Here is a 26,213-nt window from a genome sequence, read left to right as displayed (position 1 = left end):
AGCTCAGCCACGTCAGTCATATGGTGCCCGAGTCATGCCGCTCGGCCACATCAGTCATATAGCGCCCTAGTTATGCAGCTCGGCCACGTCAATCATACGATGCTCGAGTCATGCCGCTTGGCCACATCAGTCATACACAGCGCCATGCACCAGGCCCCTCGAGGAGCGACCCGGCGCAAGCCGCTCTCGGGGGGGAGGGGGGGAGAGAATGATAGGGCATATTTTGGTAACCTACCCTCCAACCACTATTCATAGTCACATCAGCATCAAGGTCAACATACTGGACCGTACCCCCCGGTCAATGTCGTTCCGCAAAGGTCGGGCGACGCCAACCGAGTACATCTTCGTGCCACAATGATCATGATGATGTCGATCGAGTACTGTGATGTCCCGCAAAAGTCAGAATGACGCCGACCGAATACCGTGCCATCCCGCAAAAGTGGGGATGACGCCGATCGAGTACCATACCATCCCGTAAAAGTCGGGACGTCGCCGACCGAGTACAGTGCCATCCCGTAAAGACTAGGTCGGCACCAACCAAGTACAGCATCGTCCCGCAAAGATCGAGGCGACACCGACCAAGTACAACGCTATCCCACAAAGATCGAGACAGCGTCGACCAAGTACAACATCGTCTCATAAAGGTCGAGACGACACCGAGTACAACGCCACCGCACAACATCGTGACGCCGAGGATGCCCAACATCCACCCCAAGAGTAAGTCCGCCGCCTGGAGGGTTGGCAATCATAAATATGATAGGTACGACTGGTCCCCTGGCGGAGGGATAAAAACCCATCGCGGGGCGAGCAACAGGTGGTCTTTTGCTCATTTTCCACCCTGTGCTAACTAGATCTTCGGAGGGGTCGAAATCGGGAGCCCCCTTTTCGACTCCAACTTATGTGTAAGGACCGAAGATAGAGAGGCAAGCGACCCGCCAAGGAGAGCTTTCCGACTTTGAAGTCAGAGCCCAAGCCTGACCTCACCAAACGACGATCCCTACTGTCGAAGCGTCGACGTGGACGATCTTGCGCACCTGGGACTAAACCAAGCCATGCTGACTCCCTCTGCTACGGTGTAAAGGATCACTATCACTCGGTATTGATTTTATACCCATCTTGATTTTTATCATTTTATCTGAAAAGTGTTACTCTTCCATTAATCCTAGAGCTAATTAGAAAAGGTGTTCAATGCTTTAAGAAATAATTTACACAAAGAACATATAGATTTAGTGATCATATGAAATTATAATAGTCTATCGACAACAAAAAGCCCGCAATGAAATTTGTTTTAGAAGAATACTTAAATTCTAAGAATAATAGATGATTTTCATATACTATATGTTAGTCGTACCAATTTTGTGTAATGTCTATTCTTATAATCCGTAAAAGAGTAAATACAAAGATCATATCCAAATATCATCTTCACAACTAAGCAATCTCACATTTACTATATGAGTCGAATTAATTATTTAATTTATTGAACTTGAAACTAAATGTGAGTCGAGTATTTATTTTTCTATTTAAAATCACATTAATTTAAACATATCGATGAGCTTCGATTTCCAAATGGTTTCTACCCGCTTCGGTACCAGAAGTTTCCCTATCGAAGCAGATGACGTGCGCATCATCCGACGGTCCCGAACCGATCCCCTCCGTCGAAAGCGACACCGTCTCTCTCTCTCCCCCGGCCTTTTGCTTCTGCAGTTGTATAGACCGTCCGATTCAAACCTCTTTGTATCCCATCCGTCGACCTTCTCTTGATCTTTATATACACGCACGCACACACGCAATCGTCGTCTTCTTTCGAGAGAGATTGCGCGAGCCCCCAGTCAAGGGATCCTCTCCCCGAAGAGAGAAAGGGAGAGACAGCGCGCCTGAAAGATATCGGCTTCCTTGACGAAGCGCAGTGTCGATCCTGAGGTTTGCTCCTCTCTTTCTTCTTTCTTTTGCGAAGTTTGGGTTTTTTTGTTTCGGTGGAACCCTAGAACTTGCTGCCGGCGGCTCGTTTCGAGTCGGAGATTTTGGTCTTTCTTGATCCTGATTTCGTTTCTGGCTCGGATGCCTTAGGTTTCTGATGGAAAACGGGGCGGGTGCTGCGAAAGATGAGTGCCGGCCGGGGCAGATGGGGCTGGAGATGGCGGCGGAAAATGGGGATTCGCAGCAGGAATTAGCGGGCGGCGCTGATGGCGGTCCTCCGAAATCGGAGGATGGATCGAAGGATTTGGGAGAAAATGAGGTCTTTGAGGAGGCGATGGAGCCCCCGCAGCACTCGGTTCATGATTCGCACGTTGGTATGGTGATTGAGCCTGAAGGGGTGGTTGAGCCGGCAGATCTACGGGTGGGTGAAAAGAATCTCGAAGTGGAAATGGTTGGTTCTGAGGGATACATTGATTCAACAGATGCTGCAGGACACGATCAGAGACCCGACGAGCAAGAAATGATCGGTCTTGTAAAGCTCGATGGGGCTCCTGGTGTTGAAGGTAATGGTCAGGAAGATTCAGTTTCTTTTCACAAGCTTGATGCGTCGACTGGTAGCCAGCATACTGATCAGAGTTCTGAAGAACAGGTGGCTGTTGAATCTGAGGAAGGGATGCCAGCTTGTGATGAGTCAGATGGTGAACTTGGAAAAGGGGAAGATGAAAAAGAGTTCATGCTTGGCAAATTAAATTCTGTGGTTCCAGATAGTAAGGATGGCAAAGGGATGGATGAAGTTACAAATGGATCTTCTGAGATTGTGAATGACAGGGAAATTACTGTCGGTGATGGCAACACGGAATTGGTTGGTAAGAAATCTGAGATTGAGGAGCCTGAGAGGGTGAGATTAGATGGGCTGGCTGATCTTCTTGATGAAGGTTCTGAAAATGGACAGTCCCTTGAAGTGACTTCTGATGAGTGTGGGGCAGATAATGATGCGGAATCACATCAGGTTTCGACACAACAGATGAAGGATATATCAGCTCAGTCATTAGCTGTTTCTGAAGAGCCGTCAAAAGTTCCCCAGCTGAAAGATAACAGTGCAGAAGATAACTATGGTTTTGCAACTAATGGACATGCTGCTGTGCAAAAAGAAGGTGGTAGCTTTGCAACTAATGGACATGCTACCATGGAAAAACAAGATGGATCATCCTGCTCTCATGTTACTAGTGCAGCTAATGATTCTTATGTAAAAGACGATAAGGCTGTCATGCATGAAACTACCAAGAAACTTCAAAAGGAATCTGTTGAAAATCTAGGCCATTTGAGTTCTACAAGTAGTGACAACAAGAAAAGTTCTAGCCCATCCGCATTGCCTTCAACTTTGAATCATGAGAACTCGGGAGGCCCTGGCTTGTCATCTCGTCCTGCTGGCCTTGGCTCCTCTGCTCCTTTACTGGAGCCTTCTGTCCGTTCTCTTCAGCAACCTAGGACTAATGGCTCTGCTCCACGGAGGGTCTCTCAGCCATCTGAAGAGCCACCAAATGATGATGGAGAGGAGAATGATGAGACACGCGAGAAGCTTCAGATGATTCGGGTTAAGTTTCTTCGTTTGGCTCATAGGCTTGGGCAAACACCTCATAATGTAGTAGTTGCCCAGGTTCTATACAGGCTAGGTCTGGCTGAACAGCTTAAGAGAAACACAAACCGGCCAGGTGTATTCAGCTTTGATCGGGCTAGTATTGTGGCAGAACAACTTGAGGCTGCTGGCCTGGAGACTCTGGACTTCTCTTGTACAATAATGGTCATTGGAAAAACAGGGGTTGGCAAGAGTGCTACCATCAATTCAATATTTGATGAAGTTAAGTTGCCAACGGATGCCTTCCAGGTGGGGACAAAGAAGGTCCAGGAAGTAGTGGGCATGGTTCAGGGGATCAAGGTTAGGGTTATTGACACTCCTGGTCTCTTCTCTTCCTCTTTGGATCAGAATCGAAACGAGAAAACACTTCATTCTGTCAAGAGGTTTATCAATAAGACTCCTCCAGATATTGTTCTTTACTTTGATCGGTTGGACATGCAGAGTAGGGATTATGGGGATGCTCCACTTCTGCGGACCATCACTGACATATTTGGAGCATCCATTTGGTTTAATGCAATTGTTGTTCTAACACATGCTGCTTCTGCTCCTCCAGATGGCCCAAATGGTAGTCCGTTGACTTATGAGATGTTTGTGACTCAGAGGTCTCATGTGGTTCAGCAAGCAATCCGACAAGCTGCCGGGGATGTACGGCTCATGAACCCAGTTTCCTTGGTCGAGAATCACTCTGCTTGTAGGATGAATAGGGCTGGCCAGAGAGTACTACCAAATGGCCAGGTTTGGAAACCACAGTTGCTGTTACTGTCATTTGCTTCCAAAATTTTGGCAGAGGCTAACATGCTCCTGAAGTTGCAGGATGGTCCTCCCGGTAGGACATTTGGTTCTCGTCCGAGAGTTCCTCCATTACCCTTTCTTTTGTCTTCTCTTCTACAGTCAAGACCCCCGCCTAAATTGCCAGAAGAACAACTTGGTGATGATGACAACTTGGATGAGGATTTGGGTGAGATATCTGATTCCGATGAGGGCTCAGATTATGATGAGTTGCCACCTTTTAAGCCTCTCACTAAGTCCCAAGTGGCAAAGCTGAGCAAAGCACAGAAGAAGGCATATTTTGAGGAACTAGATTATAGAGAAAGGCTCTTCTATAAGAAACAGTTGAAAGAGGAGAAGAGGCGCCGGAAACTCATGAAGAAAATGGCAGATATGGCTACGGATATACCAAATGAGCACACCAATGGGGATGTTGAAGAAGAAGCCAGTGGCCCTGCATCTGTGCCAGTACCTATGCCAGATTTTGTGCTTCCCAATTCTTTTGATTCGGATAATCCTACTCACCGTTATAGATTTCTGGATTCTTCCAGCCAATGGCTTGTCAGGCCTGTGCTAGATTCCCAGGGCTGGGATCATGATATTGGTTACGAAGGTTTGAATGTGGAAAGAGTATTTGTTATCAAAGATAAAATGCCACTATCAGTTTCTGGCCAGCTGACAAAGGATAAGAAGGAGTGCTCTCTCCAAATGGAGGTGGCAAGTTCAATCAAGCATAGTGAATCAAAATCCACTTCTTTATGTCTGGATATGCAGACTGTTGGGAAGGATGTTGCGTACACATTACGTGGTGACACAAGGTTTAAAAATTTCAGGCGGAACAATACAGCTGCAGGAGTTTCAGTAACCGTCCTTGGGGATTCATTGTCAGCTGGCCTGAAGTTTGAAGATAAGTTGATGATTAGCCAAAGACTTAGAGTACTCATGAGTGGAGGTGCTATGACAGGTAGAGGCGATGTAGCTTATGGGGGCCGTCTCGAGGCAACTTTAAGGGACAAAGATTATCCTATAAGACAGGCTCTGTCCACTCTTCAACTGTCTATTATGGATTGGCATGGAGACCTCACACTTGGTTGCAATGTTCAATCTCAACTCCCCTTGGACAGAGGAACTAATCTAATTGGTCATGCAAACTTGAGCAACAAAGGAACTGGTCAAATTGGTATTCGTTTGAATAGCTCAGAACATTTTCAAATAGTTTTGCTTGCCCTTTTTCCCATAATAAGGAATGTCCAGAAGATATTATTTAGTTCTTCTCAGTCTATGTAAGCTGTTGTCTAGGATGGGTAACACGATGAGTTGCTCAAGACTTGAAAGTGACTTTCGTCTTTACTTGTACTGCAAGTGAACTTGGTTTTCGAGTGGTATTTCTCTTTTTTCCTTGGATTTTGCTTTATGCCTGAAATAGAATGAATATCCTACTAGATATCCTAGTAGTTTCGCTGTATTAGATAGAGAAAGAGTTGCTCGAGGTTTGATTATGGCTTTATGAACTGATTTTTGTCAAATGATCATGATGAGTATACAATTTTGAGCAATAATTTCCTATGTTTCAGTCTTGGCTTGTTTTTTATTACTCAATTTCTACCATCTGCAGCTGATACATTCTTTTTTATCCCTGTGCTGATCCAGATTTATGTAGTCCTGTGTCCTAGACTTTCCCTTCGTTTGAGGTGGTTTGTACACTTTTTGAATTTCAAAAATTAACTACCATGATGCTTGAAATTGCACATAAAAAATGTAGGATCTTCTAAATTTAATCGGTTTTTCTTAGATATGTGAATCATTATGAACTGTAAATGGATATTTGTTCAGCTAGTTGTCTATTGACCACTTGGAGTTCAATTAAATCGGTTTTGGAATGTGTGATACTATTCTTGTAAACCAACGAGACTGATAAGAGTGGGGTCATACCAAATTGCTCCTTTATGTTGTGAAAATGTGAGGTCTCCTCCACGTTTTCCAACCTCTTGCTTCTAAAGCTGTGCCCTGTTGGCTCGATCTTGATCCAACCTGTCACATGGATCCCATATCCCTTGTCATATTTTTCTCCTGGACCTATACAGTGGCATTTTGTGGTTCTTATATTTTAATGGTTCCACTTGAAGGAATAGCTTGATGCTAGTTCAGTTGATAATGACTGATTTCCAGTTTGCCCGAGAATGGGTGAGTAGTTATCCACTCTCTTTCTGATGGGACAGGGTTACATTGAAATCCAGAATTATTTCAAATTGTCATCAAAAGTATAGTTTCTTATGTTCAATGTATACTGTGTTCCCCATGTCTCGCCATTCTAATGTCATATTCTTTCTCTAGAGATTAGTAAGTACAGTTTGGATCGATAATGTTCCTGATATGCACTGTCAAAGTAGTTTGTTTGATGTCATCATTATTGGCCTTGCTTTCTTTTGAGATCCTTGTGAGTTAAATTAGCCCTATTTTTTTTCGGAAGCCAAGTAACAGTAACTTTGGTAGGTTATCTGGAGAGGGTTTTTCCAATTTAAGGCACTATGAATGGGTTTCAAGTCTTAACCTATTATTTATCTATATGTATTGTCGATATATATCAAGTAGTTCTGTATTTCTGAAGTTGATAGTCCATACTGCAGCTTGAAAATGGTTGAGAGGTGATAGTTCAAATCAGGGGGATATCTTGCAAATGTTCTGGGATACATGGCACTGTTATCAACTAAGCATGCCAGCTTCTGTACTTGTTGCCTTGTGTTTGTTTTTTGTTGATTATAGTTAAAATGCCTTAGTTCCTTTTTATTATAAACTAATTGCTCTCTCACAATAAGTGTTTCTGATGTTGATTAACCTTCCCATAGAAATTAGCACTGCTGTAGAAAACTATTTGCCAGGTGATTATTTGTTTCAATTCTGTGTGGTTTTTACTGTTAAGTCTCTTTCATGGAATGCTGCACCATAGTGATGTTTTCATGCCTGGATCCATTTGAATAGCTACAAGGATGAGACTGCAATTTACAAGACTGGTTGTCATTATTTTGTTGGATCAGTCTAATTCTGTTTTGGTCTGCATATAGTTTAGATTTTTTTGGGCTCCTTTATTTCACTGCTATCCAAGTTGCAATTCCACTTGTTGGTTAACTTGATCTGAATTGAATTATCTTGTTTTAATTGGTGAATTGAATTAGTATTACTTTCCATGGAAATATAAATAAAAGGATATATGAATGCTTCTAATTGAACTAGAAATAATATCCTACTCTTGGTAACAATGTGATTTTTGTATCAGTTTATGAATGTTTTGGTTAGCATGAAACATCTAATCAATAGTTACATCTGTGCTGGAATCTAATTTAGATGACACAGCAGAGAAGTTAATAGACTGTTCATATATATATATATATATATTATTGTTATTGTTGAACTAGAATCAATGTGATTTTGGTATCAGTTCATGAATGTTGTGGTTTGCATGAAACATCTAATCAGTAGTTACATCTATGCTGGAATCTAATTTAGATGAGCAGCTGAGAAGTTTATAGACTGTTCAGAGATCTCTGGTCTTTGGGATTCAAAGCATCGAGGAAAGCTATAAGTGAACTTGTTCTGTCAAGTAAATGGTGACATATATCTGGAATTTTCTTTCAGATTTAATTCCCAACTAATTTCTTTCCAAAATCAGGAGATTTAAGGAACTAATTACAACTTTTTATTGCAAATTAAAACATAGTTATTAGGACCATAATATATTAATTCTTTTATTGGATTATTTGTTCAAATCGTGAATCTCATTTTTTTTCTTCCAAAAATGATATATTATGTTAAAATATATGAAGAATAATATTTTATAATATGGTGAAAGAGGATGATAGGAATAGTATAATAGAATGATGGAGCAATGAATATTATTAAATATCCTCTTAAAGTTTAAAATACCTTTGATAATATGTGACACAAAATTGGTCCGATTTGGATTTTATTATTATGACACAAAGTTTTTCCCTGTTTTGTCACTCAAAATTATATAACCAATCCATATGAAATATATGTAATATCGATATTATATGTTATAATCATAATTGGACAAATAAAAAAATTATTTATGCATGCACCGATCCAATCTGATTTTTTGGAATCGTATTGTCTTTTGTAATCCGAACCAAATTGATCGATCAATTGAACCGGACCGGCCGGTCTAAACTGGTCGAAACGGAATCCGAATCGAACCGGTGCATCACGGTGCGTATTGGAAGTTGCTATCGTCACCGCGCACCCACTTGCGTCCTTTTGCCTGAAACAAATATATCCACTTGCTTTGTTCCGTGGAGCCCGAAATGTAATTAGGATAGAGAGAGAGGGAGACGGACGCTGTTCCCAACGATTCCGATCTCCCCCTCCCCCCTCCGCAGAGCTCTCTGCCCGTCGCGGTCGACCAATTCTTCCACAAGGTAGTGAAAGAGCTCCCTCTTCTTTCCTCCTCCATCCCTCCCGCGAGCGACTGAGGCACCGGGAAGCCCCCCTTCCCCTCCGTCTTGGCCTTGGGTGTCGGTGAGAAGCTCCGAGCCCTTGGCCGCTCCTCCTCTTTTCTCCACCACGCCGCCTTGATTGATGGATTCCAGCGGCTTCGGGTACGGATCAATCTCCTTATTCCCCTCTCTTTCCGATTCTTCGATCAGGGCCGCAGCGTGATTCCGTTAACGGTGCGGTCGAGTGATCGAACTTGGACCTTGCGGCGGAAAGTTGCTGCTGCCCTTCGTTAATTGAAGGAATGCACCGAGATGAATTTAGATCTGATGTATACCAAGCTTCTGCTAACTGATGACGGTGATAAACAAGTGGAAGATGGGGAATATCTGTTAAGGGAGTAGAGAAAGATGATGGGAATATGAGCTGAGAGGGGAAACAAATAAATGATAGATAAAAAGGAAAAGTGTTTGATACCAACCCCGCCCCACTCCCCCGCCCTCCGCCCCCCCCCACCCACAACCCGCACACACACACGAACCTCCCTTTTTCTAATTTTAGAACCATAGTAATCTACAACTAAGATCATTGTTCTATGTCGATTAATTCTTCTAAGTTCGAAAATAGAAAGCTCATAATACTCCAATTGGGCCATGCATCTTTCCTGAACTAATTCATAGAGGATACTAATGAAGAGAGAACAGGTAATGATCTCAGTTAATCGAAAATAGGCAGGTTTGGTCATCCATTTAGATCTCGAGTTTTTGAATGGAAATTATTAACCACTTCAACTGACTTATTGGTTGGACTTTTTTTGTTGTGTGAGTGTTGATCCTACGACTTACTTGAATCTAACCATATGTTCAAGTAGAAGAACTGTTGAACTAATTGATTCTTGGTAATTTCCTTGAATAGAAGTCTAATATATTCAGCCTAAATGTGTTGAGGCAACTTGTAAATTTGCTTTCTGGGCTTTGGTTCTGCTTGACAACTGTCTGCTCTAGACCGAAGACTTTTAGGACTGGGATCAAAGATCAGGGGTTGCTTTAGGATAATTTCATTTGATTGCGACTTTTCTGAGGGATCTTTAGGCTACTTTAGAGAAATAATATTAGCATACATAATCAGATAATTTTAAAGAGCTTATCCCAATATGTAGTTCACCTATGCATGAATAATGTCGATTAGGATGATAACTTCCATAAGTATAGAATTACTGTGCGTAAGGTGCTATGGCCATTGGGGGCTTAGTTGTGAGGTGCAAAAGAAGGCACACTCCCCTTGGTGGATTGAGACACAAGTACAGTGAGAGTTTACAGGTTACCATTCAATAGTAATTCTAAACTCAAAATACTAAAACTTGTCTGTGATCACGGAGCATTGTACAGATCACAAAGTGTAACAACACCAAGGAATGAGTTGAAATGGGAAGACGAGCAGTAGGAACAATAATCAATAACAGCAGAGGATTGAAAAAAAAGCAAGAAAAGAAGAAGAAAAGACAGGATAAAAACATGTCATAACAAATTATCTGATTGTGTGAATCCTTGAGCATGTGGTCTTATTTTATTTTTAATAAGGAAAAAATCCTCCTTACAGTTCATGATCTTTGCCTTCTTCCGAAAATTTTACATTCTCTTTCCTTTGCAAATTAGACTTAACAATCTGTTGCATTACATAGATCTAATAGTTGTTAGTGAAGATGGTTCTTGCACCATGAAGCAAAAGGGCAATGCACCTAAAGTTTACCTTACAGAAGCCTGTGAACTTCACTTGTCTTGTCTGCTCCATTTTTTTAGTCTACTGTGCTTACTGTGTGCACAACATTTCTTTCATTAGTTTAATCTACAGGTGAAAGATATTGCTTCAAATTAAAATCATATTTATAATTTGAGAAATTTGAAACTAATACTATGCTGGAATTTGACCTTCAATGGGTCTGACTCTTGCACTGAATTTTGCACAAAAGGTTGTAACGTGTTGCTCTCTTTTGTGTTTTTTTTCTTCTGAAAGTTTGATAAGCACAAGATATTCAAGTGACTTCTATAACATGGGATATGTACCAACTTCATGGAATTTTGTGTGGTTACTTTATGAAAAATTCAAAAGTGATATCTGGCAGTTTTAATTAAACTTTGTTTTTTCTAGGTTAATCAGATATTCTGATACACGAAAAATGTTTTTGGTGGTAGGCTTTGTAGATTTAACATGTACAAGTCAGAAATTAGATTATGTTGCAGGCTTGTTATCCATCTGCATTTAGTGGAAAATCAATTTTCACATATTAATGTATATATTGCTCACCTTACATTCTTTAAGATCCAGCAAACTCAAATACTACTCTTAATTGAGTTAATGTATATAGTGCATACCTGGAGATTTTTGGTGGTTATTTATTAATAAGATCAAATAACATGCTTCACCTGGGAATATATGCCCTATGATTAATTAAGCTTGCGGAGACTGTTACTAATCATTTTTTATGAGATTCTATGATATGTCTGTTAGATGTTGTAGTGTATAACAGATCATACATTTCCATTACTTTCACCCTTTATACTCCTAACAAGGAATATTTTTGTCTTCCTTTCTAACAGTCACAGGGTGGACAAGGATTCTGTTGCTGCACGAAAGGTTCAGAAAGCAGATCGTGAAAAACTAAGGAGAGATAGACTAAATGAGCAGTTCTTGGAGTTGGGAAATGCATTAGGTAAAATAAAATGTCTTTCCTGACATGCAATGGATGTCCATACATATAAATCAAGGGAAACATGGAATTAAGTGAATGATGAGTGCCTAAATCTCCAATTTAAAATTTTCAATAGATCTGGGAAATAAATTTATTTTGAAATGTTCAGAAACTCAAAAGCAATGTTCTTCACCATGATCACTGTTTGTTAATAATGGATCAGTGTTGTAGAGGCTTCAGGATGTTTTCTATGTGCTTCTGCTGGTATAAAATTAAACAAAAAATCAATTGGATAAAATTGGATTTTCTAGTAATTAACAATTCTTGTTTCTGTTTTCTGTCCACTTTCCATGTTACCAAATGACTCTTCAGCTTGTAGATTATTTCCTTTTCACATTTCCTATTCCTCCTCACCTTGCTACTCTAATCTTATAAACTTAGATATTCTTAGTTATTTGTCACATTGCATTAGTTTTATGACTAATGCAATATCATTTTAATGCAATTTTGGATTATCGCTCCTTTCCACTTCACATCATATAATATATGGACTTGATTGAACTTTGAGAGGACTAAATCTGAAATAAGCAAAAGTATGTTGGTGCATTTTAGAGATGAGAACAGACATGAGGACATTGAATGGTACTGGAATTTAGGGCACCAACTAAAACTTTGAATTGATTATTGGATCACTGAAAAATATGCCAAAATAGACAGTAAAAAGGTCACTGTTCTTATCAAATTTGAATTTGGATATGATTGTTGCAACAAATAGTATATGACTGTTGTTATTATAGCTATAATAGATTCTACAGTATATGACTGTTGCAGCAACAAGCATATCAGAATTTGGATTAGAGGTCAAGACCTTTTGTCGACTGGATGAAGACCGAGTGTTCAGCCTGCTCCTTTCTGTCTGAATGAGGTTCACAGATCAAGGATATGACAACCAAATTAGTTGCCAAATGTAGAATTCTAATATTTAAGTGAATTAACTTTATCTGTAGTAGTGTGTCTCTTAATTTGGTTATTAGATTTGGCATTAACAATTCATGACTTTATTGAAGTAAGTCCTCCTAATGAAACTCCTCAATTCTCTCATGTTATTATCTGCATGAAAGTGTTGATCTGTTTTTCTCAATTTACACTGCTGAAAACTCTGATGCTGCGGGACATATACTAAAAACCAATGAGTGCCTGATGGACTTCATTTGACCTCTTATTTCAACATGAGTTATATAATCCAACCAACTAGAATATCTTATACCTTAGGCACAGGATACTAGAATTTTTGTCTGACTAGTTTCATTAATCTAACCAACTCAATACAACAACAACCATAAAGGTGTAAGTTCCAACTATTTGTGGTCAGCTATATGGATCTTTTGCTGTCATTGAGATTTGTAAAAAGTCATATGTTTAGTTAACTTTAGAGTACTTAAAATCTTTATTTATAGTTTCTATTAAGGTCTTTTTAGGTCTTTCTATACTTCTTCTCGTTCCACTAATTATTCCGTCTCTTCTAGCTATCATATCTGTAGGTCTCCTAAGCACATGCCCAAACCATCTTAAACGATTCTCTCTCATCTTTCCTACTAGCTCCACACATCCATCTTAGCAACATAAACTTTTGGGACTCTAACCAACTCAATAATTACCATATTTTTTATCCTTCTCATTTTGGGACTCTAAAAGTTGATGTTTAATTATGAAATATTGGGTCATTTAATGCCTGTGAACTGTGTGGATATTTTTTTTTCTCCCTTTCTTTCCTTATTAGTGTGATATGACAACACTAATGGCGGCTAATTTTTGACACATTGAAAAGTTACTTTGTATTCTTTGGTCCTAGATGTCGCTAGAAGCATGCTAATATAATTATTCTTTTATTATAACTATTGCTTGAAAATATTATTTTGATAAGTCCCTCGTCAACATCCTAAACCAATTCATGCTTTTCAAGAATTGTCTGACGACAACTGTTGTACTCTTTTCTCAGATATCCAAGCAAGATATTCTTTTATTAAAACAAACTCTTGAAAATATTATTTGATATGCCCCTTAACATCCTAAACCAAATCATGCTTGTGAAGATTTGTCTGACGACAACTGTTGTACTCTTTTATGAGATATCCAAGCAAGATACTCACTTGCTCCTACATGTGTAGTAGCATCTACTATAATGTTGCAACAAACTTGTTTGTACATTTTACCTAACAGATATGTTACAATATCCAGATCCAGATCGACCCAAGAATGACAAAGCAACTATTCTAGGTGATACAGTACAGATGCTAAAGGACTTGACTGCTCAAGTCAATCGATTGAAATCGGAATATAATTCACTTTCAGAAGAATCTCGTGAGGTAAGTCATATTATATGGAATGAGTATAAATGGTTCTGATAGGCAATCGTTGATTCTTTAACATTTTTGTTGTTTTTTATAGTTGACGCAAGAGAAGAATGAGCTTAGAGATGAGAAAGCAAAGTTGAAGTCTGAAATTGATGATCTGAATGTCCAATATCAGCAAAGGCTTAGAGTTTTTTATCCTTGGGCCACAATGGACCCTTCACTTGTTATAGGTCGTCCTCCATATCCATTCCCAATGCCTGTTCCAATTCCCTCAGCTGCAATACCTATCCACCCAGTACACTCTTATCCCTTCTTTCATGGCCCGATTCCTGGGACCATTTCAAATCCATGTTCTACCTATATGCCAAATTCCCCCAGCAATCCTCAAGTTGAACAATCATCAAACCAGCATATTAATCAAAATATGCATATAAAAGATAGCAGATCACAAACCTCAAGCCATCAAGATTCTAAAAGCAAGCCATCTGATCAGCATCAGCGGAACTCTGGACAAAGAAGTGATGATTTTAGTGATGTTGCAACAGAGTTGGAACTCAAGACTCCTGGATCTGCAGTTCATTCTCAGTCAACATCGGCACATGACGAGGTTGATGTTAATATGCAGTAAATTATTTCATTCAAGCTAAATAAGTTATGTTTTGTTTTATTGTACACGTCATTGATAAGGAAATGATTAGTTGTTATTCGTTGCAACTTGGATTAGTTCCAAACACTGCTTCATTAAAAATCTGTCATTTAGAATTGGTAGGAAATGATATACTGGCGATTGGAAGGAAAAAGGAACTAACTAGTGATTTGTTTTGCAGGACCTGTCCTCTGAAATGAGAAAAGGGAAACAGCTGCCGCAACACAAGGGAAGTGGTGCTTCTACCTGTAGCAGTTCAAGCAGATGTTCTTCATCTTGCAGCGTGCCAGATGACAATTCCAATGATGTTAGAGATGGCTCAGGCCCCGAGAAGCAGTGATGTCCAAGTCCAAAAGGTGCTTCTTATCTTTTTCAAAATTAAACAATAGGAGACTTGCATGTTTAATCCTGTCACTGCAGTCAGGATCCCTCAAACTAGTTCTTTGAGATAAGCATATGACTTCTAGCAATGTCAATCAGGAAATCACCGAAGAAACTGCAAGTTATTTACAGAGCTATTTGCAGTTTCACCTTCTGAGAAGGCTTCTAATCATGGCGCACATGCATGACTTGCTTAGTTGCGTGTGTGGTTCAGACTGAAACTACAAATAACTTGTAAAATCACTTGAAGTTATCTGACGATTTCCTGATTGAGTCGCTTGCAGTCATATGCTCACACATCAAAGAATTAGTTTGTTGGAGACTGGTGCACGGGAGGAGGCCCGAGCTGATATCTATATACACACAGTGTTTCAAGTAGCTAACTTAATGAGCAACAATGGTTTTAAACTACATGGATGTCCCAAAGTTTCGTGAAAGAACTGGAAGAACACGACAGGATGGTTCAAGGTTCGTGAAGAGAGAGAAAAATCTATATAACAAGCATAGTAACTTTTTCTAGCCACACATCTATGAAGCCAGGAGATTCCTGTGTCATAAACTTTCTGGGAGTCACTTGGGTGCGCAATCCTTGATTGAATGATTCCCGGAAATATGGAAATGTGGACGGCACAGGAAGAACTCATGGGCTCGGGGAAGCTGCAAGTTCTGCAGCCCTAATACGTTGCCCAAGATCAGTGTAAGGGTTTTGTTGGGGATTCCAACCCATTCCATCTCTTGTTAGCATGGTTCTCCCTTGTGTCTCATTGCTTGCAGATGGAGGGGAAAGCTGCCGAACACAGGCCCGAAGAAACCCTAAGATAGTTTGTAAATATTGGAGCTTATCTGAGTTGCTGTGAAAGATGTATCATTATTTAGTCAATGACAAGCAGTAAAGATGGGTTTTTTTATCTTAAATAATCTTTATCATTTAATGTAGGTAGAACATTTAAAGGACTTTGTAGGATGCAACAAACCATCAGATTTGTCTTGGTTACATCACACTAATTATTGTTTGCTCTTAGCTCTATATCTTAGGTGCTAAACAAAAGGATTAATGGTTGGTTTTGCGAACCATGAAAGAACAACCTAATTGTACGACATGCCGACATCAGTATCACTCGTTATTACTGTGAGGGATGAATTAATCACTGTTTTCCCTGAAAAGTCGGAGCCCTTAAATCCTGGATGGAGCGTTGAGCCATAGCTGGTTCTTGGAAAAAAGAACATATTCTGTTCATTAGAATCAATCTTACCTTTTGTATAATCTTATTCAAATATCACCGTTAAATATTTAATAAAAAGGGAGGAAAACAAGAGAGCTAACAGCTTTAACACAAACCTCGTTCTTTGAAATTGGAGTGGCAAATTGGATTTGGGACTAAACTTGGAATTTAGAGTTTCAGGCTAATTATAGATTATCTTTTATAGTTAATTATTTTTAATAATTAACGTTTTGATCCTTAACTTACATTCGTATCTCTATAGTTATAAAAGTGAAACATCTATGTTCATTTATACTAATGATATCTATTTTATCTACGAAAACAACAAATAGAAAGATAATTTTAATGTTCGATATCGGACGATGACATTGATGTAGTTGCTTGACTACGTTCGATGATGATAAGATCCGCTCTCATCATGACGCCACTCGCCTCCATGAGAAGCGCGTTGTCAACCTCATTGTCGTCCGCCCTATAATGACGTAGTTGGTGATGGCCGCTCTCGATCCCCTCGATCCTTCGTCATTCCATTCTCTTGGGAGAATCCCTAAATCCCTCTACCACCCCATTGTAGCTGAGGATGCCTTTGCCCACCCCCTCCTTCCATTAAGAACTCCACCATGCGCAAGAAGTGCTCCATCGCCTCCCTCGACCCATTTGCATTGTGCTCGCCTTCTGCTCCAATGGCCTCCCACATGATGGCAACATCATGGATAAGCTTTGGTTAATGCCCGACGCCATGCCATAGAGGGCGGAGTTCATCGTCGACTCAATTACTCTAATGGCCACCTGCACAATGGACATTGTGTAGTCTTGCATGATGGACGCTGCCTTTTGTGGTGCGACCCCGGGAACTAACTAGAGCTCATCCACGTCGTCATTGTCGTGCAAGAGGCCACAATCTACCACAAATGGGTCAAGGGCAAGCACGACCACAAATGGGTCAAGGGAGGTCGAGTGGGGGCGAATCGAGGGAGAGGATGGGCAGAGGCATCCTCAGTTACGATGAGGTGGGAGTAAGGAGCGACTACCACAATCTACATCAACACAAGACGAGCAACGATAAGATCGAGGAGGTACTCCTCGTGAAGGTGAGTAACATTGCAATGAGCAAATATCATCCACCACCACTAACTACATCTACAACAAAACATTAAAAGTATATATTTACTTTTTATTTTTATATTTTCATCAATAAAACTAATATTATGAGGATAAATAAATCTAGATGTTTCATTTTGCTACTATAAGAATATCAATACAAACCAAAACGTGAAAGATAAATAACTACAAGGGATAATATACAATTATCCCATACAGTTTCATACAACATAATAGCACCCAAAGATGTTAGAATCAACAGCTATTGATAGCCATAACATTCAATTCACATGCTTATATCGTGCCCTTATAGTTCAGTACACAAAATCATCTTAAATTGGCACACTGCCATGCGCAAAAGTACATGGTTCCAATGTATGCAAGAAATATCAGTTGTGACAGCGCACGTTTGTTAATGGTAAATAAATTGAATATTTCTATGGTTGTTACAATGCTAAGCTGAGTAAACGCATAAAGAGTACATAAAGCTTAGCTACTACGACAACTACAGGTTTAGGCATGCACCAGCATCATTCAACATACGGGCGTCAAATTACATTAGAAAGATGGAAGAAGGAAATCACAATTTGTGTGAAGTAACGAAGTCACAATTTCCACTGCTATGATGGAATGGCCGCTTGATGAAGCATCATTTGGCAAATAAATGTGTCAAGCCACTTTTAATGCCTTGCTGCATCAGAGTGCACAATCACAGTTGGTCGAGGATACATATTTTCTTTTGTACAGCTGTAAATATTAATGAAGCATCACACTGGAAGACAGAAGTGTTACACCGATGATAAAGATGCAAGAGATGCTCCTGACGAGTTGAAAGTTTGCACCCCTACTGTTACAAGAAGCTTGTTCCGAGCGAAAGATCATTTAAATTGGAAAGAATTTGTGAGCGGGTTGTACCAATTTGAAAAGCAATTTCTAGCTGTTTGTCTAGTGGCAGCATTTCATACCTGGAAAGCAAACAAGAGATGGTCATAATGGCATATCTTGTATGGCATTTAACATGATAAAGAAAACACAATAAAGAAAATCTAAAGCTCAGAAAATGTAACCCAACTAAAACACGATAAAGAAAATGTAAAGCTCAGAACTTGCGACTTGTCGGTATATAGTATCAGCATATGGCATGCCTGTATCACCAAAAACAGCTTATTTTTGTGTTGATTCCTGTTCCAAGGATGTAAATTGCATAAGCAACAAGATGTTTAATGCCTATCAATCTCTCTTTTAGAGTTTATTACTCAAGTAACAAATTCTAAGATGGCTCCGCTTAAACTTATTTCATGTGATTAATATAGGAAAAATTCATCTTCTACATGTTCTGGTGACAACAAGGCCAGGGACTGTTCATTGATTTCAATCATTAAGAGTTAAAATCTGATCAATATATCCCATCTTAGGTAAGGTGTAACAAAGTAATTTTATGCTACTCTTTACACTCATATCAAGAAAAGGTTGCCATTTACACATAAAAAATTATGTTGAAATATTCAAAGTGGATCATGCCAAAACTATACCCAGGAAAACAAAATATTACCAAATACCTCGTAGGAGCACCTGGACTTAAATTTGGTAGCAATCACAGTTGCTACAAGTCATCAAAGTGAAAAGTAGAAGTGATCGAAGGCATGAAGAAACGAATCCTTACTGGGAAAGAAGCTCACAGTCCACCATATTATCAGGACCAGGACGATGTGCCTTTCCATTTGAACGGAATTGTCGAAATGATCTTGGGTTCAAGCCACATGTATGTGGAACAGCATCAACCAATTTCCTTTGCAGGGTTTGAAGCCTCCGGAAGGTTAGCTCATCGAGTGGGGCGATGCAACCAATGCTCCCATCTAGCGTGCTGAATAGAAGGGCAAACCGGTTGGTCTTGTCCGATCCTGGAGCTGTATTGGCTCTATCAAAAGAGGAAGAGAGCATCTGCAGTCTCAAGAACTTTGTCACATGGGTCCCGGCATGAAATTCAGCTCTAGGCAAAAGCTTCTGCCCTTTCCAACTCTCTAGCGTTTTTGGAGCATAATAGAATATCTACAAAGAATTTACTAATGCATTATACAATTACTGCTGAAGTACTACCATGTCCATATTTTAGTTGTCTGAACTTCTAAAAGCACACATTGACAGATAACAACATCTCAGATAGAAACATCTTCAAGTTAGGCTTTAATTGTAAAAGGCACTTTTATCATGTCGTATGAACTATGAAACTACTATGATAAGTGCATATGACAATCAGAAGATACAAGATACTTTACCTGGATATTTTTGTCATCATCAGAAACTACAAGACTCAATGTACTTCCATCAATCAAAAATTCAGTTGCATAACAATCAAGAGAACCAAAATCCTTTGCCAGCAAGCTCAACTGAGCACCCTGCTCTTTCCAATTGAGAAAATAGATGCTTTTGTGGATGTCTCCCAACAAGACAAAATTTTTGACCTGCAACATGTTAATATTGAAATTCTCATAACTTGCAAGTGAAAAAATTGTAACAAAAACAATATTAAAATTCATCACCTCAGATAATATTAATATGTATTATTGCGTCCTTTCTGTATTATCTTATTTTTCAAGCTTTCCAGTACTGGTGCATCTATTTATGTTAAAATTTTCATGTCCAGGCCCATAATCCATGATCTTGGACACATTGATCAATTGAAAAGATTTATTTATTACCTTAAAATACATTTTTGGCCTGAATAATAACACAGTCTAAAAGAAAAAATTAATTCTAACGTACCGATATAGTTGAAATTTTAGATCACCATGGTACCAAAATCGAGCAGGAAATTGTAAAAATTGACTAGTTCAGCTGATGAGTGGAGAGCACTGACCTACTAAATGATACTTTAAACCAAGGTTCACAATACCGTACCATATCGGTATTTCGACCTGGGCTCGGTACCGGTACGGTACGGTATACTGAACGGTACACCCAGGTGTACCGAGCTGTCACGAACGGTCGTTGCGCACCCGCAACAACTCCGTTCAACGAACCGTTCGTCGCTCGCACCTGCATGTATAGCTGCTTGACAGCACGTTTTCTCTTGGTTTTGGGTCATTTTACTTGTAAATATGTAAGTTCGAACAAGCTGCAGCGTTACAAAGCGACCGCTCACCGAACCGAGCAAAACAGCCCCAAAACAGCTCCGTTTTCGCGTGCCGCGGGAGGTGAGCGGAGAACTGCCTCCGCTCACCAAAACGTCAGCCATCTCAGACCCCAGGAACCCCCCGAGTGGCATAGGGCTGGATGGGGCTTCGGTTATATACCGGGCGTTGAGATCTCTTTCGCAAGTTCGCACGTGACCTTTACGGGAACTTGTCTTCGCGCCCGGGACCAGGTGAGCGGCTGTTTGTGGGCTTGCAGCTGTTCGTTCATCCTTGAAAGCCTTGTTTTTCTCCCTCTCCCTCTTTTCTCTTGTGCACACAAGGTGTTCGTCGAATTGCTTGTAAAGCTTCCCCTTTCGCGAGACTTCGAGACTTGTCCGTTGCTCGTTCTTTCGAACTAACTCTCTTTCTCTTTTACAGGTCCTTCGGGACTTGCGAGAGGTTACAAAGTGGGCTGATCCTTGCGGAACAATATCGCAAGGGCGAAGCGCGACTTAGGCAACGCAAGCTAAGTTCGCGTCTTTGCCACAAGGATAACTCGCGACTTAGGCAAGGCAAGCTAAATTCGCATCTTTGGCCGCAAGGGTGCCTCACGCCTTAGGCAATTCCAGCTAAGGTCGTGACAGAGCGGTACACCCAAGTGTACCGAGTACTGTAGCACTGTTACAGTGCTACAGTACACTACTACATTTCTACAGTACTCTCGGACCGGTAACAGTCGGTCCGCATACCGACAACCTGTCGGACCGGTACGTACCGCCCGTACCAGGCGGTACGGCTCGATACGGCAGACCCTGCTTTAAACTCCTTGCACTACAAACTAGTATGGATTAAAATGATAGTCCACGGACTGTGATGAATAAACAGTGATTAGAGGTGCTTTGTTATCCACGTTGTCTGCTAGGCTAAATACATTGTCCCTTCCCAACCACTGTTCATTTATATCCTATCCTCGCTATCATGCATCCATATTTTGGTGAACCTGTAATAGGTACTCCATATATTGATTGTACCAAAGTATATAAACAAATTAACCTTTTTGTATTTTCCCAGGCAGTATACCATGATACAGGTAAGACAACTGAAGATAAAGTACTATCTTCCAATTTATTCACTTTAACTTGCATTGATCCTGAAATGACAGCTGCTAGCAGAACTCAACATTTCAGGGTGAAATTACAAGGAAAAGCTAAAGAAAACTGCATATTAAGTTGATGCTAGAAAGAAACTATACGGTTCTATTTGCCTAGAAGCAACCCTATTCTCAAAATCTAGAATAGAAAAAGAGAAATCCATCATAAACCTTAGTATTTACTGAGTATTTAGTTAGGTACACATATGAGAGGAAACAGATATACTCACAATGTTCAAGCTCACAACATGTAGAGGCGCATCATAGAATGCAATACCATTCAATTCAGTACCAGTCCACTTGTGCAAGGTGATCTTTGGGCCAGATGCTACCAGCAAATGACCTTGGAGAGATGCTAAAGCAGAAACAGCTCCCTTCAACTCTTTGGAGTAAACCTCGGAAACCTGTCAGACAAATTATATGCTAAGTGGACCCCAGCATCGAGTTCAAGTTTCAAAATTGTAATTAAAGGTAATGACTGATCAAAAACAATTTTGCTGCTTGTCATGCTAGTACCAGATTTTGAGCATTCTCAGTATTTTTGCCAAACGAGTATAGCAGCATTCTTCCTCTAGCAGCTACATCCTCACCTTGCACATAAGCTGTGCCAACAGATAAAAGAGTTTCATTTTCCCTTGTTGTCGTATTCTGAAAGAAGCATACCAAAGTTGTATTAGAATACGACAACAAGGACCTCAAGGAAACAGTAAAAATTCCCTCAAGGACGTCATATCTAAACTTACAAATAGTGTAACCACCCTAACAGTGAGAGCATTTTCAGAGGTTTGCATCGGAATGGTAGCCCTTGTTTCCCAGTGTCCACCAGATTTTCCTGACTCCAAAATGCGGATCTCAAACTCATCAACAGTATAAATTTTTTGAAGATCATCCGAGATAACACTATCATTATCACTAAGATGAACAGTATCTTGATCAACCAAAGACGAAAGGACTTGACTAAGAGGCTTAACAACCTACAGAAGCAGAAATAAACAAGAGATCAATAAAATAGCATATGTGTGAAAAGCAATGTCATTACTTGACAGAATGAATAATATACAAAGGAAATACGGAAAGGAATGTATAGGAAAATTCAGACAACATAATGACATCAACGATTATTGAATACACTGAGAAGAGAATAACATAAAGTGAATTTTTCAAGGTGTCAATGTTTTAAATTCAGCTTCTTTTGACCCTCTAAAGCTGATCTGTCATATTTTAAGCAATGGCAATTAGTGCTTTTGTTATGACAACGAACTTGCCTACATCAGACGTCTGTTTCTTCCAAAATTTGTGGCATATTGATTACAAAAACTTGCTTTAATGTGTTTATTTATATCATGGTTTGTAATACCATACCATAGCGCTCGGTATGGACAGTACATACCAATCCAATAGAGGATCGGTATGGGCAGTACATCGGTACACCTTAGTGTACCGTGCATCAATACAGCTCGATATATATCGTACCAACACTTGATTGGTACACCGGTATGGTACAGTATTCAGAACCTTGATTTATATGATAGTTTATCCTCAGATGATTACATATTTAGATCAACAAAAATGTGTAAAATTGAACCCATTTTTATTCAAGGAACCAATCAAAATTGTCTATTAATGTCAAATAACTAAAGAAAGCCAAATGTGAAACATAATGTGTTTGTCAGTTGCATTCCAAGAAAGAATTCAATGAATCTGCATCATTCAGAACCAATCATAGAATAAGACAAACAGTAACAATCAAAATAAGTATAGCATTGACATATATCCTAGGCATTGCTAAAAGCTTTGCAAGACAGATATTTGAGCTCTAAATCAACATAATGTAGGATAACTTACTGGGACAGATACTATCAGTGGATACAGGTTCTTTTCAGAATAGTAAGTGACCTGATGTGGGGTACCCCTCAAAGGGACCTAACCAAAAAGATAAATGTCTTAGTTGCTTCACTTCAGAAGCAATGCTAGAAAGAATGATTAACAATGGTTGGAACACCTATGACTTCACCTTCTGAACTGGCCAATAGTTATCGTAGTTGCACACAGCTGGCAGCTGGCAGATTTTCAGATAGCCCTAAGAAGAAAACTCACTTGTCAGACAGTCTTACATGTAATCCAATTAAAAGAGAAACTAAGAAAGGTAAAAACTATAGATTTGTGATTACCTGTGAGGTGACATATATAAGTCCATGATTACAATTTACATTGTGTAGAACAGTGAAAGCCACAATGGAGCCATCGCAGAGCTACACAAAATTTAAATGCAAAATTCTAAATGAAAGAATATAGACCATCAGCTTTAGGTTAAATGCAAGAAAGCCAGTGCAGATTATAGAAATTAAATAGTCCATATGGTTTGAGGAAACCTCCATATAATACTCATAGTGAACCTAAAGTTTTTCCTTTTTTGGGTACATGCCTCACACAATATAGATTTCATGTTGTATCCTAGTTGATCAACTTTTCACTCAAAAACCATGTATCAGGTAATTTTGTTGACATGTTAATCTGTTATACAGACGACAAATGATCTTTGGTATAAGTGCTTTTCCAGAAATACAGTTTTATACTCTTAGGCATTGGTAGATGTTTATCTATATGCAATGAATTCAATTATTGTAAGTGAACAGAACACCAGCAAACCTGGGGATGAACTCGAAGTCGCTCCCTACAAACCATAAACCAAGCTGGTCTTGACCCAGAAAGGAATAAACCTTGGTAGCCACCAACATTCTTGAATACTGTAATTCTTGGCCTTGAAACAATATTTGAAGCCTCTTCACTTGTAGCCGTGTCAACAGCAACACGGATAAATCTCAAATTGTGAAGTCTTGAAGCACTCACGTTGCCCATCTCATCAGATCTGTGAGGGGAAACTGCATCTTCAACTTTTGGTGTATTTTCCAGACCCTCGTATAAGTATGCATGATAACAAAGCATCGTTCCATCACTTAGTATTCCAAAAAGAAATGGTCGACTATATTGACCAGACCATCTCTGCATGGCTAACTCAACAATTTTCATGTCTTGTGGCAGCTCTTTCTTTACAGAGCCATTTGCTTCATCAGTAACTTTCGATTTAATACCCTGAGAGTTTCTGCTTGGTTCTCGAGCATATTTGTCAAAGAGATGGGTCTTTCCAGAAACAAAATTGTCTACAGAGAAAACACATTTGAAATTTGATACGTCAAAGATTTCAAGTGTGCCACTTTCATAACACACCAAACAATATATATCGCCTTGATCATTGTATAATCCATCATGTCCATCAACCGCCTCAGCAATTCCAGTAGAAAGCCATGCATCTGTACTTGTCTTTCGGAGCCATGGTTCTGGCCCTTTGTCATGATAAAGTGCACAAGCAGAAATCAATTCAGTTGAGCTTGCAAATGTAGCTGGGACATTGACAGAAACTGTGCAAGTGGACGGATCTGGAAACAAACAATATTCTCAGACACATATATTCAAAGAGCTTGAGACAGAAATAGCAGTATATAAAAATACAAACAATCATGAGAACAAGGAAACAGAAAAGAAGTGAATATTACCAAAGTTAGACATGACAAAACCAAGGTATGCAATTTCGAATAATACCGTCTGGTATGGGCGATACATACCGATCAGTCAGCTGACCGGTACACAGACCGCCCATTACCGGACGGAACAATACACACACACACAGACACACACACACACATAATTATGTATACAGTATCGTAGCATATCGAGCGAACATCGAAACACCAGTACAGTACGATATTTCAATCCTTGGGCGAAACACAATAAAACATTAATTATGTATCAGAATGGGGAAGCAAAACAATCCAAAAGAAAAGTAAACAATGAGCTAAACAATTAAACAAAATTATGGAATAAGATCTAAAAGAAAAGGCACTAGGAAGACAAGCTACAACAATAGATACATCAATCAACAAGGTAACATTCAACACTTGACCCTTACTGTGCTGACAGGACAATATATTTGATGCCAGCAAAATATAATATATTTTGAAATTATTATATGATATGCAAAAATCATCTTGACAAGAAAACCCTATGAATACTGACAACTTGACAAACATCTTCACTTCCTGTCGAGTACTGATTAATTATATGTGTACGATTTCTGAGTTTATCCTCCTCTTGTTAAAACATGTCATTGAACTTTATAATAAATGTTTATAAAGTTTATTCATAATTAGCACAAGAAGGTAAAAGAATCATTGTTCATTTATGCAACACTACTGTGACTGGAAATTTTGATCTGAAACTCCCGTAAAAATAGAACAAAACAAAAAAATAATGGAAATTTTAAGTGATGCTGATTGAGGTCAACAACTGCTAGAAATGATCTGGCCTTTCCAAGCCACTCCAGCCAATTAAGGAAAGGGGAGGGCTGTCCAAGCCTATTCATCAACTCAATTAGTAACAAGACATATTTCTCCATTTTTCCTGTTATTTTTGGACTGATTTAATTATTAATTTAAACAGCTCATTTAGTTGGAAAAAAATCCTATTTTACTACTAATAGTTTCCTAGATTCCAAATATAGATACAGTATAGAACAAGCAAGTTTATTTCTTTAGTACAACAAAAAAAAACTATAAGTCCCAACTATTTAGGGTCAGCTATATGATTTTTCTTTGTCACCATTGAGATCTGTAAAAAAACTATATGTTTAGTTAATTTTAAAGTAATTAAATCTTTATTTATAATTTCTAATAAGGTCTTTTTGAATCTTCCTCTATATCTCCTCGTACCATTAACATTAATCATTTCA

At 39.3% G+C, this 26,213-nt stretch overlaps 3 protein-coding genes across 7 annotated transcripts in view; 2 read left to right on the top strand and 1 right to left on the bottom strand.

Annotated features, from left to right (window-relative positions):
- Window positions 1–1,777: 1,777 nt before the first annotated feature.
- Window positions 1,778–5,789, top strand: LOC135597399 (translocase of chloroplast 101, chloroplastic-like). Its single transcript, XM_065090308.1, has 2 exons — window positions 1,778–1,920; window positions 2,068–5,789. Exon 2 carries the CDS (start codon window positions 2,075–2,077, stop codon window positions 5,606–5,608), a length of 3,534 nt encoding a protein of 1,177 aa, XP_064946380.1. The 5' UTR covers window positions 1,778–1,920; window positions 2,068–2,074; the 3' UTR covers window positions 5,609–5,789.
- A 2,846-nt stretch (window positions 5,790–8,635) lies between these two features.
- Window positions 8,636–15,748, top strand: LOC103971648 (transcription factor bHLH121). Of its 3 annotated transcripts, none has more exons than XM_065090307.1 (6): window positions 8,636–8,934; window positions 11,368–11,480; window positions 13,698–13,825; window positions 13,908–14,420; window positions 14,641–14,815; window positions 15,268–15,748. In XM_065090307.1, exons 1-5 carry the CDS (start codon window positions 8,915–8,917, stop codon window positions 14,797–14,799), a joined length of 933 nt encoding a protein of 310 aa, XP_064946379.1. In that variant the 5' UTR covers window positions 8,636–8,914; the 3' UTR covers window positions 14,800–14,815; window positions 15,268–15,748. The 3 variants fall into 3 exon arrangements, with proteins under 3 accessions (XP_064946379.1, XP_009383993.2, XP_009383990.2); XM_009385718.3 differs by having other exon boundaries at window positions 15,208–15,748; XM_009385715.3 differs by having other exon boundaries at window positions 14,641–15,748.
- A 1,729-nt stretch (window positions 15,749–17,477) lies between these two features.
- LOC103971647 (cleavage and polyadenylation specificity factor subunit 1) overlaps window positions 17,478–26,213 on the bottom strand; it is a 39,246-nt gene continuing 30,510 nt past the window's right edge. For all 3 annotated transcript variants that reach the window (XM_009385713.3, XM_018820970.2, XM_065090305.1), the window contains 10 exons: window positions 24,077–24,864; window positions 23,599–23,679; window positions 23,442–23,507; window positions 23,273–23,350; window positions 22,171–22,401; window positions 21,944–22,075; window positions 21,658–21,831; window positions 19,441–19,626; window positions 18,828–19,213; window positions 17,478–18,129 (listed from right to left, as the gene is read on the bottom strand). In XM_009385713.3, coding sequence (XP_009383988.2) covers window positions 18,015–18,129; window positions 18,828–19,213; window positions 19,441–19,626; window positions 21,658–21,831; window positions 21,944–22,075; window positions 22,171–22,401; window positions 23,273–23,350; window positions 23,442–23,507; window positions 23,599–23,679; window positions 24,077–24,864 — 2,237 coding nt within the window. In that variant the 3' untranslated portion in view covers window positions 17,478–18,014. The remainder of the gene's footprint in view (window positions 18,130–18,827; window positions 19,214–19,440; window positions 19,627–21,657; window positions 21,832–21,943; window positions 22,076–22,170; window positions 22,402–23,272; window positions 23,351–23,441; window positions 23,508–23,598; window positions 23,680–24,076; window positions 24,865–26,213) is intronic.

The sequence above is a fragment of the Musa acuminata genome, chromosome BXJ1-11 (assembly GCF_036884655.1).
Source record: "Musa acuminata AAA Group cultivar baxijiao chromosome BXJ1-11, Cavendish_Baxijiao_AAA, whole genome shotgun sequence".
NCBI lineage: Eukaryota > Viridiplantae > Streptophyta > Magnoliopsida > Zingiberales > Musaceae > Musa > Musa acuminata.
The sequence above is the reverse complement of the archived record's forward strand: the minus strand, read 5'-3'. Positions and strand labels throughout refer to the sequence as shown.